We start from the raw sequence: 13,908 nt of genomic DNA on the forward strand, positions 1-13,908 counted from the left end.
GGGTAGGGAGCCAGCACCTGCCGGGATCTGGGATCTAGAATCTGGGATCTGGGATCTGGGAGAGCTGTCCATGAAACTCACCTTTGCTGTGTTGATCTCTGGGAAGGCAAGCAGGCATCATAAGAGGAGTTGACCAAAATCAAAGGCCAGACAGACTGACAAGTCAGTTTCTTTGTGTGATCAGTAAAAAACAATTGTCACATATGATTTTGACGTCAATGGTCAGCTCCTGAAGACCGATTGACCTTTGGTCTTAGTTGTCGAAAGGAACTCCAGGCACCTGGGATTTCAGAAGTTGTGCAGCTGGTTTTAATATTCACCAGAACTGAGAAACCCCCTCACGCTTCTCACACTCGGCTTCTCACTTTGGTGGGATGGCGTGCATGAGCCACAGCGCCTGGCCTCTTTGGTTGACAGTAAACTTTGTTAGCTTGCGTGGATAAATGTATTAAGGAGCGAGGACACATTCATCACCTCTCTGTATCTTTGTCTGTCTGTAGCTTGTGTTTATTGGACTGTCGTCTGTGTGCTGTGTGCGCCTGTGCCTGACTGTATGCTGTCTGATGTCTGTCTCTGTCTGACTCTGACAAAGGGCTGTGCTGTTTGTATTGAACAGCCCAGAAAGCATGGCATGGGAAAAGGGTGAGGAATTCTTTACAGAAATCCTTAATGGAGTGTTTTTTGTTTTTTTTTTGTTTTTTTTTTTTTTTAAGGAAAGATTTTTCTGAGCCCAACTGACCCTGAAGCACCCAGAAAAGCAGTACAGTGGAACATACCTTATAAAGCCATATTTGTACGTCATTTTCAGCATTTATGGCAAACCTTTGTTGTGTAAGGTTGCCCCCAAGCCGTTGGCTGCTTTCAGCCAACGAGTACAACACGCATGCACACATGTGTTAACTCAGGCCAGGAATACATAAGGTTTTGCATTAACCCGGCATTAGCTTAGATTAGAGAAGCTGGTTGTGTGGCCAGTTAAGCAAGTGAGGTTGGCTTCTTTGTTCTCTTGAAGGTGGGTTAAACTTAAAAGTATACATTAGGACAGCGAGTTAAGCCTTCAGTGATCTCAGAGCATATCATTAACTTTGCTGTGAGGTCTTGGGGGTTGGGCCATTTTCATAAAATGACAGCATCATAGTATCTATTGACCTGTCTATCTTCTGTCTGTCATCCATCCTCTGTCCGTCTATCGTATGCATTTGTATATGTCATTTCCCGCTGTGAGCCAGGATTTAGGGAGCAGGTTGAATGAGACTGGTATTAAGATGTCTCCAGGGCCTTCAGTCATCTGAAGACTGACTGCTTCTGGTGTGACATGAATTGACGGGGAGCAGGAACCCAGGACCCTTTCCTTTGAGCTCCCCCAAACACTGTTTTAAGTGTTTTCAAGACACCATGACTGGCTTTTTCCAAAATGAGGGACCCCGAGAAGAAGAAGGAAGCCACACTGCTTATATGACACCTTGGTGTAACATCAGCCATGTTAGAACAAACTCCTCTTTGAAGATTGATTTACCAATTTGTGGACGTATTTTAGTAAGGTGACAGTTGTGTGTGTTCTGTGTATCTTTCTGGTTGTTTCTTTGGTTTGTTTTGAGACAGGATGTTATTTTGTAGTTCTGGCCTTGAACCACAGGACTCCTCTGTCAGTGTGAGAATTGCTGGGGTTACAGGCTGTTCCTGGCTAATTCTACTAAGAGTTTGTGCTGTAGTTTTCCCATCCATGAGAGAGACTCAGTTATCAGAGCCTTCCCTGATGTTACTGAGTCAGTGCCTTGGTAAGTGATACCTTTAAACTTGTTCAGAGGCACAAAACTGTGCACCATACCTACAGTGATCTTTATAGATCTTTTTAAATGGGTCAAAATTTTTAACTGTGGGGAGATGGAACCTGAAGAGACCACCTCCAGTAGATAGACAGGGCCCCCAGTGAGGGACGGGGTGATCAAGGCTCCACTTCTTAAAGGCTCCCAGAACAGCGTCACTTGCTGGGGACTTGAGTGTTCAAACACAAGAATGTAAGGAAGACTCTGAATTTCTATCACTACACTCTGGCAGGTGCTCTGCTCCAGTAGAAAACACAGGCTGCACCAGCCCATAGATCAGCCTTCCTGGTGCAGTACCCCACCCTGACTGTGATTTGGAAGATGATAAGAGAGAGCTTTTTCTTTCTGGGGTGCTTTCATGCCCTCGAGTGCTCACAGGGTGGCCTAATAACAGGGGACTTGTGCTTTTTCTAAGTGAACCATCCCTGTAATCACTGTTTTGATTCCAGCATAGTCTTGTAGAGCCTTTAGGCAGTGAGTTTGGGGATTCTGTGATGTTTGGGGAGGTCTGCAGGGAGATCAGACAGGATGCCACTTTGCTTGGGGCCAGGCGTGTTGCATTTAATCCTTGTGTGTCTCTGACTCTTGAGGCCAGCACACACTCAAGTTGAGGAAGGGTAATTTTTCTTGGTTTATGTAGCCAGTTAGTTCTAGAATCTGAATTTTGGCTTCCTCTGTTTGCAAAGCCTTTGTCTTCCCTGCCTTATACCCAGAATAGATTCCAGGTTTCGAATGTATTCAGAGATATCTAATATGATTTTTCTGTTAACTTTGTGTGCTCCCAAACTCTGATTTCTACTGTTCTGCAGCAGGCATGGAGAAAGAGGCTATATCGTGTTTTGTTGTGAGAGGGGGTGAGTGAGGAGGTAGAAACCCTCTCACATTAGTTAGGAAAGGAAAAGGGTAGTGCTGTGTCCAGTGTATGGAGAGTCGTGGGATATGCCGAGAACGTGTTAGATCCCTTTGCTGAGTTGAAAGTCAGTGATAAGAATGTACAGCACTTTGTCTGTGGGGGAGGTGCTCAGACATGCCAGCTCTAGGCATAGCCACGCAGATTTACGTGGCACATCTGGAACGATGGTCATTGTACTGTGGGTTTCTTTTGGACATGTCAACATATTTATTATCTCCAGTCAGAACTCCCTTAGGTGTGCGGAGCCCGGAGGGGAACCTGCCGCATGCATGCGAGTAGCAAAGTGACTACATTACGTTAGACATTCCTAATATTCATTGATAATGTTGATTGGAGGAAATATGCCAGTGGCTTATAACATAAAACAAACTGTGACCACGAGTTTATTCTTATTATAAGATTAATTTCTTGGGATAAGTATTTTTTGCTATTTTTGTTTGATGATCTGTTTTTTTTTTTGGCAATGATTTGTATATTGGAGTTACAGATAAAAGTTCCCTATAGAGACCCACAATGAGTAGGTTAAAAAGATCATTTTCGGTTCCACTCATATAGTAGTCCACAGATGAGGAGGGTAGCCTGGCTGGTCACCCACACTGTGACCACATACATGGCTGGCATGTTGCTTATACTGAGACTGGGTGCTATCTGGATGTATGCGGTTTCTTTACTGTGTCTTTCCCTTGAGTCGGATTGAGCACTTCTGTCTTAGGGCTTTACTGCTCTGAACAGACACCATGACCAAGGCAAGTCTTATAAGGGACAACACTTAATTGGGGCTGGCTTATAGGTTCAGAGGTTCAGTCCATTATCATCAAGGTGGGATCTTGGCAGCGTCCAGGCAGGCATGGTGCAGGCAGAGATGAGAGTTGGACATCTTCATCTGAAGGCTGCTAGCAGAATACTGGCTTCCAGGCAGTTAGGACTAGGATCTTAAAGCCCACGCCCACAGTGACACACCCACTCTAACAGGGTCTCCTAAAACCTCTCTAGAGGGATTTGGTAAACTTAATGCAAAATGAAATACGAGAGTAGCATTGATCTGTCTGCATGTGATCAGGAGAGTACTCTGAGCTAGCTGAAGTCCTCAAGTGGTTCTGATGTTGGCATTACCGAGGTTAGATGAATGCACTCAACTCCATCAGATTGTCACTCAACTCCATCAGATTGTCACTCAACTCCATCAGATTGTCACTCAACTCCATCAGATTGTACTGGGAGGGAACACCCCTGAATGATAAGCTGTCTCTGAGGCCAGAGCACTCATTATTTCTTTTCACATGCTACACAGACAAAATAAGGGTTTTCTCTCCTATTGGTCTGAGTAAGACGTGTGATTTATTCTCTACATAGACAGTGCTTAGCACTTAGTTCTTAGAATATGTCTCCTGGATCCATGGGATGCAGCCTTCTTAAAAAGCTCAGCCTGTTTGAAAGACAGGGGTTGGAGCCATGGCACCATCAATACCGTAGTCCCTCAAAGACCCCAAGGCCCACATTATAAAGAAAACAAAATCCCGGCTAAGGTAAGCATGTGTACAACTCCAGCACTGGGGAGGTAAATGCAGAAAGGACCACGGAGCTTGTGGTTAGCCAGCCTAGAAGAATCGATAAATTTCTCGTTCAGAGAGAGATCCAGTATCAGAAACATAGGGTGGAAAACAATCGAAGAAAAATAACATTGACCTGTGGTTTCCAGGTGTGTACACACGAATGCCTGCACACTTCTGCACATGTGTACACACACGCCCTCACCTACACAAAGGTCTAAACTCATACATCCACAAACCTGTTTAATCCTTATGTGGACATAAACCCAAACTTCCATACAATTTGCAGTCTGAGACAGCCATTTTTAACTTAGAGGGTTTTTACATGAAAACACAGACTGAACTTTTATGGTTTGGAAGATTTGCTGAGTTTTAAAATCATTAGATGTCAGACACTGACTGCATCTTAAAGTTGTGTAATTTCACACTCCGCTTTTTCCTGGAAGAGTCTTCCTCGAAATCAGATCCCCAAGTCCCCCCATTCCCCAAAAAAGGGGAATTTTTAAGCACTGCTTTATTTAAAAAATTATTTATTTTGCCAGATTCATTTCGGTAGAGAATTACATGCCCATTTTAACTGAAATTACTGGGTCTGGTTTGTGATGCCTTTGTCCCTCTCAGGAAATGCTTTAGCCCCGTTTATGAGACTTGTACCCCGGCTCACCTGGAACAGAATTCACAGCCTTTGCCCACCCTGTGCTATGAAGCCCATGAGCCACCATTCCTGGTTCCTTACCACTCAAACTGAAACTGCTCGGAACTCCAGATTTTCAAGGCAACATCAGTGGAAGCCAGGGAAGTAAAAGATACTGTAAAATAGTTCAGGAAACAACACAACAAAAGCAGTTCTTGTGTGAACCCCACCCTTTCCATTCTAAAATGTTTGTCTTTCGGACTGTACTGTAAACGGCTTCATTGCCTCCACATTTTCTTTTATTTTGATTGTTTTACGTGTTCTACCAGCAGCTGATAATAGCAAATATGTATTGAGTGTGACCATCAAGTCTGTATTTAATGTCCATATGAACATTTTCCTATGTGAATCTTACCCTGAAGTTCTGATTGGCTTTAGCCTCTGCCCCAGCTAGATTAGGTTCTCGGGCTGCTTCCCTTGTTTTGAATCCTGTGGCTTATCAGTTTTCTAACGTTGAGCAAAAAAGGGACTTCTTGATGCCTCAGTTTCCCTCTCTCAAAACAGATGTGTCTAAGTGCTGAGTGGGTGCTCAGTATTGTGACTAGTGAACACACAGGCATTATAAACAGCAAATTCCCTAAAAAAACGTACCAGTAATGCCCTCCCTGCTTCAGCTTTATCTCAAGGGAGCTGGGTTTTTGGTTTGCACATTGAGTTGTGAACAAAACTTCCTCAAATGTGACTTTCCTCACACAAGTCACCAGTCTGTCTTCTTGGCTCTCCTAATTCTTATCTTTATTAGACAACTCATTTAATTACCAGTAATCTTTAGAGACTAGGTACTAAATGGTGATGTGTCTGCACTCACAGAGGTAAGCAGGGTGCTCACAGAATTTGAATTTAAGACCACTCCTCAGATAGAAGTATCTGAGGTGTTTTGAAATGCCTGGAGAGGTATTTGAGCAGAGATACCTACTTCTTTAAAAATTGCCTCTAGTTTTCAAGAACTGCAAATAGACAAGGTAAGCATGCAGAACATGGTTGTGCGGACAGCTGACTTAAGGTCACACTCTAGAGGGTTGCTGTAGAGTCTGCTTTGGTTGGGACGATGAGTCCCTGGCTGGACATAGAAGGTCTTTTTTCCTAAGAGGATGTGAGCCCTGGGAAGCGGTGGCACCTGGCGCTATCTAACTAGTCTGAGCATCTCTGCATTTTCCCCCTGAGCCCCTGGGTGGGTGCAGCAGTATTGATGGGGCAGAACTTTTCTGGGGTTGGGTGAGCTGGGGTGTGGCTTCTCTGGCACTGGGGCGTGCCCTTGGTCCTGTAAGTAAGACAGTTGCCTACCAGCTGCAGACTGCATTTAAATAAGAAATGTTGGGTGGGAGGCTGTCATTAGGAAGCAAGCCCAGACCCATCACTTTTTCCAGCGGTTCGGATAGTTGTCTTCGCTGTTCCCACCCTTGTATATCCTTGCTGCTGACTCAATGTGTGGCTGGCTTTGTTTTTGTTGAAACGAAAAGTACTATACATATGACTCATGCGTTCCCATTGCCTCAAGAAGTTTGTCACATCCCGGTGACAGGGGGCCACAGTTCGAAAGGAATTCTTAGGTACTCTATGTCAATGTGCTTCATGAAGTAGGACAATCTCCTAGATGAATGGAGGTCCACTAACTGAGGTATATTAGGATTTATTCTGTTGGCTCTTCTGACACGCTTAGTATAAAGGAAGTTGAGAAGTTTTCTTGGGGAAATCAAGGGAATGTGTGGCGCTTCTGCTGTGCTGGAACCAAGAGCTCTTGGATGTGTCCCCTGTCTCCGGAGCGTTGTGAAGGGTCACATGATCACCAGGTGTTGTGCCACTTAGGTGTCAGAAAGTCCTGGTGTTCCTGTTGTGTAGAGCGCCTGTTTTTTTTTTTTAACCCTCTTACGTTAGTTAATTTGAATTTTAGATGGAACTGTCTTAGCTGCTAATGTTAGAATAACACAGATAAAGAAGTGGAAACATGCCTTGCGTGGACTGTGTTAGCAGAGAGATGGTGTGTGGTAGTTAAATGGAACAATATTTCCAACTCTCTTTGTGTTCCATTTGTTTATAGTCTGCAGGTAGGGGACGGTAGACATCAGAGCAGATTCCAGAAGTTTCGTATTAAATTCTTAGTCAATCGTAAACACAGGTATTAACCAGCAAATTCCTCTTCAGAGCAGAACCTAAACCTCTGTTCCGGCCTCCAGTACTGAGGAGCCAGAACTGTGCTGACAGGCAAGCATTCATTCTGATGACCAATTAGGGAGAAACCAAACACAAAAGCATTAGGAGAGAGACGTTTAAGCCTCCATCTTACATTAGCTTACCCAGCACATTCCCCCTTGCCATTTCTGAATTCCTCACAAAAGCCTGTGAAACCATTGCTGTAATTTGGTGTGTGGTAACTAAACTTTAAACAGTTTCTCTTTTCAGAGGCCTTCCTGCAACTGGGTATCCCTGCCTGGGCCGCCTTTCTCTGGGGACCTTGTTACCACTCCTGCTGCTTCCAGTCTTTCTTCCTCTCCCTCCCTTCCCTCTTCAGCCATCAGAAGCAGAAGCCCAGCACACCTGCTGCTCTGCCTTCAACCTGCGTGGACACTGTGGCCAGTCTTGGTCCTTTCCCTGTGTCTTCGGTGTTCTTCTACATGTCCACATGTCCCTATGAGTGTGACTGTTCAATGCATAAATGAATAAGTCGGCTTTTCTCCCGGTATTATTAGTAACGATTTGTAAATATCTTTCTGGTAAAACATTTGCTGAGTCTAGAGATACTCGGAACCGTGAGCGATGCCACAGCATCTTCCTCTTGCTCCATCCACATTCTTCCGATGAAATGTCTACATGTATTTTATAGATCCATATGTGTTTATTAACACGGACTGTTTTTCACCTGGTCACTTTCTCATGTCAGTATGCGCAGATTTTCAAAATGAAAGTTTCCCGCCCTTGAGTGAGCTGTAACTCACTTATCTGGTCTCCACTGGATTAACATTTAAACTGTTTCAGATATTTGGCCACAGTAAACATCCCCGGGAACTAATCACACAGCATATGAATGTCTCTTGTTAACCAGTTCTTGTAAGTAGAATTAGTGATTTAGAATGAAATATACTAAATGCTGTAATTTACTTACCTGCATCTTCATAGGTAAGGACTCATTTGTCTGCGTTTGTGGTTATCACCCTCCTAAGTTCACGGCAGCATGAAATTTGATTTTGTGTTTTGGCAGCTTAGCCTAGCCATGTTGGGGGGGGGTCTTTTCATGACCAAATTCACTTCTCCCTAATGTTGCAATGTATGTATGGTTACTTTAGCGTTTCTGTTTGTATACATTTTGTTTGGGAAAGTCTCTTTGAAGTTTCAGTAAGTTGGGGGTGGGGTGATGGTCTTGCCTTGTGTAGAACAAGGGTTCTCGTTTCTTGCCATTAGAAGTGAGTCTTGGATAAATTGAGAATTTCATGGTATTTTTGTTTTTGTTTTGTTTTGTTTTTGTTTTCTGACTTACAAGATCAGGGCTTCTGTTGTTTGACAAAGAAAAAAGACTTTAGAATCAAACTTAATATCTTCAGACTATGGACTGTGGCAGTTTTGCCCACTCCCTTCTCCCCTTCCTTCCCTCCCTCTCTACCTTTCTCTTTCCTTCCTTCCCTCCCTCTCTACCCTTCTCTTTCCTTCCTTCCCTCCCTCTCTACCCTTCTCTTTCCTTCCTTCCCTCCCTCTCTACCCTTCTCTTTCCTTCCTTCCCTCCCCTGACTTCTTTTCTGCTCTGTTATACCCTGCAGGTTGGCCTCAGTCTGGTAATCATAGGTGTACACTGGGTGTACGTAGACTCTGGTGGGTAAAACTCGAGTTTGCACATCAACCAACTCAGAGACTTGCTTTGAAATCCAGGTGAACATGCCTATGGAGTAATACACAGAGAAATATCTGATGGTGTTCTGACGGTTGTATTTCTCCCCAAAGAGTATGTCTAGTGTATAAAGATGAGCTTTTCAAGCCACATGTATGTAGCACATATCAAGCTAAGTCAGCCGGTGTTGCTTTTTACCATAAGGGTACCCTGACGGTATTAGACAATTAGTATTCAGCTGCTTCTGCTATAAAATCTAATATCCTCTATGTTTCTTAATTGTTGCCTCTCAAAAATTAAAAAGGGAGGGAGATCGGGGACTCTCTTTAAAGACACTTCTGATAGTTGCCCTCCTAAGAGAAATGAACAGTTTATCTCATTTTCTGTAGCAGTTGCCCTGCTCCCTGGCTTGTGGATGTTTGTTTAAAAGAGGGTGTGGACTAGTTTTCACTGCAAGGAGGAGCGTCTAGTCAGTGCTTTCCTTTCCGTGGAGAAAGTTAGCAGCAGCTGACACATCACACTTTGTAAGGGGTGTCCAGAACCTTCTGCACCGATTCCCACAGAATGATGGGGCAGCTTGTGAGAAGTGGTCAGGACTGGAGCGCGCAGCTTGTGGGACTGATGTGCTGTATGGGTCAGTAAGTCACCCCGGGCTCCCCAGGCGGATTCTGGAACCTTGATAGGAAAGTGGTGCTACCTGCTTTGGCTCACTTGTTGAGAGCTGACAGACGCGGGCGGGGGGGGGGTGTGTGTGCCTTGAGGGATGTAGTTAGAAGCTGGGCTACGTTTGGCGCGCCCGAGAGAACTTTGCAGAGGATAAAGTCTGTATGGAACACAGAGATTTGCGGCTCTGAGCACATTGAACTTTGAGCTTTACTGGGGACTGGAAACCCCCTTCCGTTCCGTTGTCCCAGCTACTTTGTACTTCATAAGGAACACACCAATGGGTGCTTCCATTTAAAACTGATTGTAAATAAGATAATTTTGACTAGAGGAATGCTCTAAAACTTGATTCAGAACAGTAGCTGGGCAGTATATACCACCAACAACCAGTTAATACATAGGAATGATGGCAATCCCTCTGCTTCCATAGCAACAGTGCCCTAAATATAAATCTCAGTGCGAAGAATCCCTGGCTAAAATGAGGGAAAGTCATCATGAGACTTGTAATTGGAAAATTAAGTGGTGTAATCTGGTACACTTCCTTCGAAAATAAGTGCTTTTCAAAATAACGTGTAGGGGAGATGATAAGATCTCTGTCTGCCCAGGCTTAAGTTTTCCCCAACTGTAGGGTTGTTACTGAGGCGCTTGTAGTTGTTATAGTGGTTTTGCTGCAGGGACTCCTAATTGAGGGTCTCCTAGGCACTGTGTGGCAATCGTCTAGGCTGACGGTGATCAGCAGAAGGCTTGGGCTGTTATCATTAGAAGATGACAGCATCTTCAAATGCTTGTGTCACATGTCACCAAGTGAGTTTCACTCCTGTGCTGACATTGGGAATCAGAGTTGCCAGGGATTTAGCCTCTTAGTCTTCAGTGGCTCTTCACAGAAGGTTTTGGTTTCATGAGGTCCCTTTTATTAACTGTGGATCTTAATGGCTGAACTATCGGTGTCCTGTTCAGAAAGCTGTCCGCTGTGCCAATACATTCAAGGTTGTTCCCAGCTTTCTCTTCTCTTAGGTTCAGTGTGTCTGCTTTGATACTGAGGTCTTTGATCCACTTGCACTTGAGTTTGCTTAGGGAGTTAAGTATGGATTTGTTTGCACTGTTCTACGTGCAGAAATCCAGTTTGACCTGCACCATTTGCTGAAGATAGTCTTTTTTTCAGTGTGTACTTCTGGCTTCTTCATCAAAAATCAGGTGTCCATGTGTGTAGATTTATGTCTGGCTCTTCAATTTGATTCTATGGATCAATGTGTCTGTTTTTATACCAATACCATGCTCCCCTTATCATTATTGTTATTATTATTACTACTACTACTACTACTGCTATAGCTTCTAGTACAACTTGAAATCAGGAACAGTGAGACATCTGTCAATTTTTTTTAATTGTTCAGGATTGTTTTAGCTATCCTGGGTTTTTGTTTTTCCATATGAAGTTAAAAATTGTTTTTTCAAACTCTATAAAAGAGCTGTGTTGGAATTTTGATGGAGATTGCGTTGAATATGTCGATTGCTTTTGTTAGGATAGTTATTTACAGAAGATACAGTATTGTACAAGACTCACCCTAAAAATTTCAGCAGGGTAGTCCTACAGCTGATAAATACTTTCACCAAAGTATCTGGATACAAGATTAACTTAAAAAAAAAATCAAATGAGACATGGACCTGTAAAGAAATAGGGGTAACAGCACCTTTCACAGTAGCTTCAAAGTGTAGAATATCTCAAAGTATCTTTAACCACGTACGTGAAAGACTTGTATGACAAAACTTCAAGTCTTTGAAGAAATCGAAGAAGGTATCAGAAGACAGATGCTGGTGGGTTGGTAGGACTAACATAGTAATGTAACCTAATACGGTATCATCTGCAAATAGCCATCCCTGACTTCTCCTTTCCACTGTGTATCCCCTGATCTCGCCATTGTCTTACTGCTCTGTCTACAACTCCAAGTACTCTGTTGAATAGATATGGAGAGAGTGGACTGCCAAGTCTCGTTCCTGACTTTAGTGGAGTTGCTTTGAGTTTCTCTCCTCCCTCCGTTTAGTCTGATGTGAGACAACCTGTTTGGAGGCAGTGCTACTGTAGGTGACCTAGCAGCTGGGCAGCAAACACAACCCTGGGGAGAGATGTGTCTGACAACGAGCCTGTAGTGCTTCCTCAGAGATGGCTCAGAGTCTGATATCCTCCAAACATACCCATTTTTGTTTAACTACAAGACATGGAGCTTCCTGTGCATGGGTCATACCAACCTTATTTTATGTCTTTTTTTTTTCCAGATGAGAGGGACAAAGTTCAAAAGAAAACATTTACAAAATGGATAAACCAGCATCTCATGAAGGTGAGTTGCTCGCTCACGTGCTGGAGTGGCTTTGCACACTCTGGTGCACTAGGCAGAGATATGGGTGCCACACAGCACTAACTACAGTCTACTGCTCACACATGGAGGCACTTAAGTTGTGCCTTTGTTGTCAAGGTGGAGAGTGTGAGATTTGTGGGTAATGATGGTGGAGGTGGGAAGGTAAGTACCCCTGACTAATGTGCTTCATGATGTTAGCGCAAGCTGTTTTTACTGGTCCCCCCCATAAAAAATCTACACCCCCCCCCACACATCCATTTAGACTCAGGAAAGCTGCAGCCTGGCACAAATTGTTTTTCTCAAGATTCCAGTTCTGCACTCAGATTTTTTTAGTTTTTATTTTTATTTATTTTTTATTTATTTGTTTGGATGGCAGAGGCTTGAGTGGGAATGAAATTGGATATTGGAGAGAGGTTGGGAATTGTTTGATTTGTGCCCAAGGGTTGTGTTTGTATTGCTCTGAGAAATAGCTGTGCTCTTGGATTAGTATTATTTTTGTGCTCCATGTCACCTTGAGAATTTGATAGACGCTCTCCAGAAAGTACATGGGATTTTTTTTTATCAGTTACTGAATTCTATTGAGGCCTGTATGATTTTACAACTAACCGTTGGTTACTTTTCCTACCTATATTTTTGTAAGGACCTCTGCCTTAGTTACGGTTTTACTGCTGTGAACAGACACCGTGACTAAGACAAGTCTTATAAAGGACAACATTTAATTAAGGCTGGCTTACAGCTTTAGAGGTTCAGTCCATTATCATCAATGCAGGAACATGGCAGCATCCAGGCAGGCATGGTGCAGGGGGAGCTGAGAGTTCTACATCTTCATCTGAAGGCTACTAATGGAAGACTCACTTCCAGGAACCTAGGACTAGGGTATTAAAGCCCACTCTCACAGTGACACACCTACTCCAACAAGGCCACACCTCCCAACAGTGCTACTCCCTGGTCCAAGCATATACAAATCATCAAAACCTCTGAAGTTCCAATAGGGACCACTTCTGGGTGGAAAGACTTTTCCCAGTTAAATTATCATACAGTGCAAGGCAAGAACAGTGTAAGATATGATTTTAGACAGGTGGTGCTCACCTTTAACCCCACTGCTCATGAGACAGAGGCAGGCAGATCTCTGTAAATCCTAGGGCACTGTCACCTACACTGTAAGATCCAGGCCAGCTTGGGCTACATAGTGAGACACCATTTCAAACAGAGAGTTTAATGTCAGAAACATATCTGGATTATCTGAGTGATGTCCCAGTCTCTACCTCCTGTCCTTTACCCAGCAGTATCCTGGGCCAAACCCTGATGTTCACGTACAAAGAGAGAGCATGTCACTTACTCTCTAGTAAGTTTTTTGATAGTGAACCTGTTGTATTGACAAGAACTAGAAGTTGAGACGTTATATGTTTGTGAGGAAATGCAGGTTGATGAAGGAGGTCAGGAGTTTCACCTGCCATCTCCCAGGTTCATCCTTCATGTATCGGGTACCGGGACCTTTTCTACAGTATAGGGCAGCGATGAGCTGCAGTTAGGTGTGTGGTATGAGACTCTGGAGCTTAAGAGGGTTTTCTGTCTTAGTTACTTTTCTATTGTTGTGGTAAAATAGAATGACCAAGGCAGCTTATAAAAGAAAACATTTCATTTGAAGCTTAGGGTTTTAGTCATGATGGGGAGGCTTGATGATGAGATCTTATATCCTGAGAAATAACTCTGTGTATGTAGTGCGTGTGTGTGTGTGTGTGTGTGTGTGTGTGTGTGTGTGTAGAGGGGGGAGGGGGGTGAGAGTGCTACACTCAAAGCCCACTCCCAGTAACATACCTCCTCCAATAAGGCCACGCCTCTTCATCCTTCCCAAATAGGTCCACCAACTGAGAACCAAGTATTCAAACACCTGAGCCTGTGATTGCCATAGGACCAGCTTGTGTCCCTGTGACCACTTCTGATCTAACAGTCTTCAGAGGTGTGGTGAATTGGGAATGGGCAAGGGTGCAGGGCATTGTTTTTTCCAAATGTTCTCGAACACATAGCTATGGCAAGTGTTTCATGTTGGTAATCAAGTCACACCAACACCAGAGAGAAGCACAAATAAAGGAA

The 13,908-nt window shown here is 43.7% G+C and overlaps 1 protein-coding gene across 12 annotated transcripts in view; it reads left to right on the forward strand.

Moving 5' to 3' along the window:
- The window catches only part of DST (dystonin), a gene marked incomplete at both ends in the record, with an annotated part of 363,235 nt that overhangs the window by 135,419 nt on the left and 213,908 nt on the right, over window positions 1-13,908 (forward strand). For all 12 annotated transcript variants that reach the window (XM_080917065.1, XM_080917066.1, XM_080917067.1 and 9 more), the window contains one exon: window positions 11,735-11,796. In XM_080917065.1, coding sequence (XP_080773191.1) covers window positions 11,735-11,796 — 62 coding nt within the window. The remainder of the gene's footprint in view (window positions 1-11,734; window positions 11,797-13,908) is intronic.

This window comes from Micromys minutus (genome assembly GCF_963924665.1).
Source record: "Micromys minutus genome assembly, chromosome: 5".
NCBI classification, from domain to species: domain Eukaryota; kingdom Metazoa; phylum Chordata; class Mammalia; order Rodentia; family Muridae; genus Micromys; species Micromys minutus.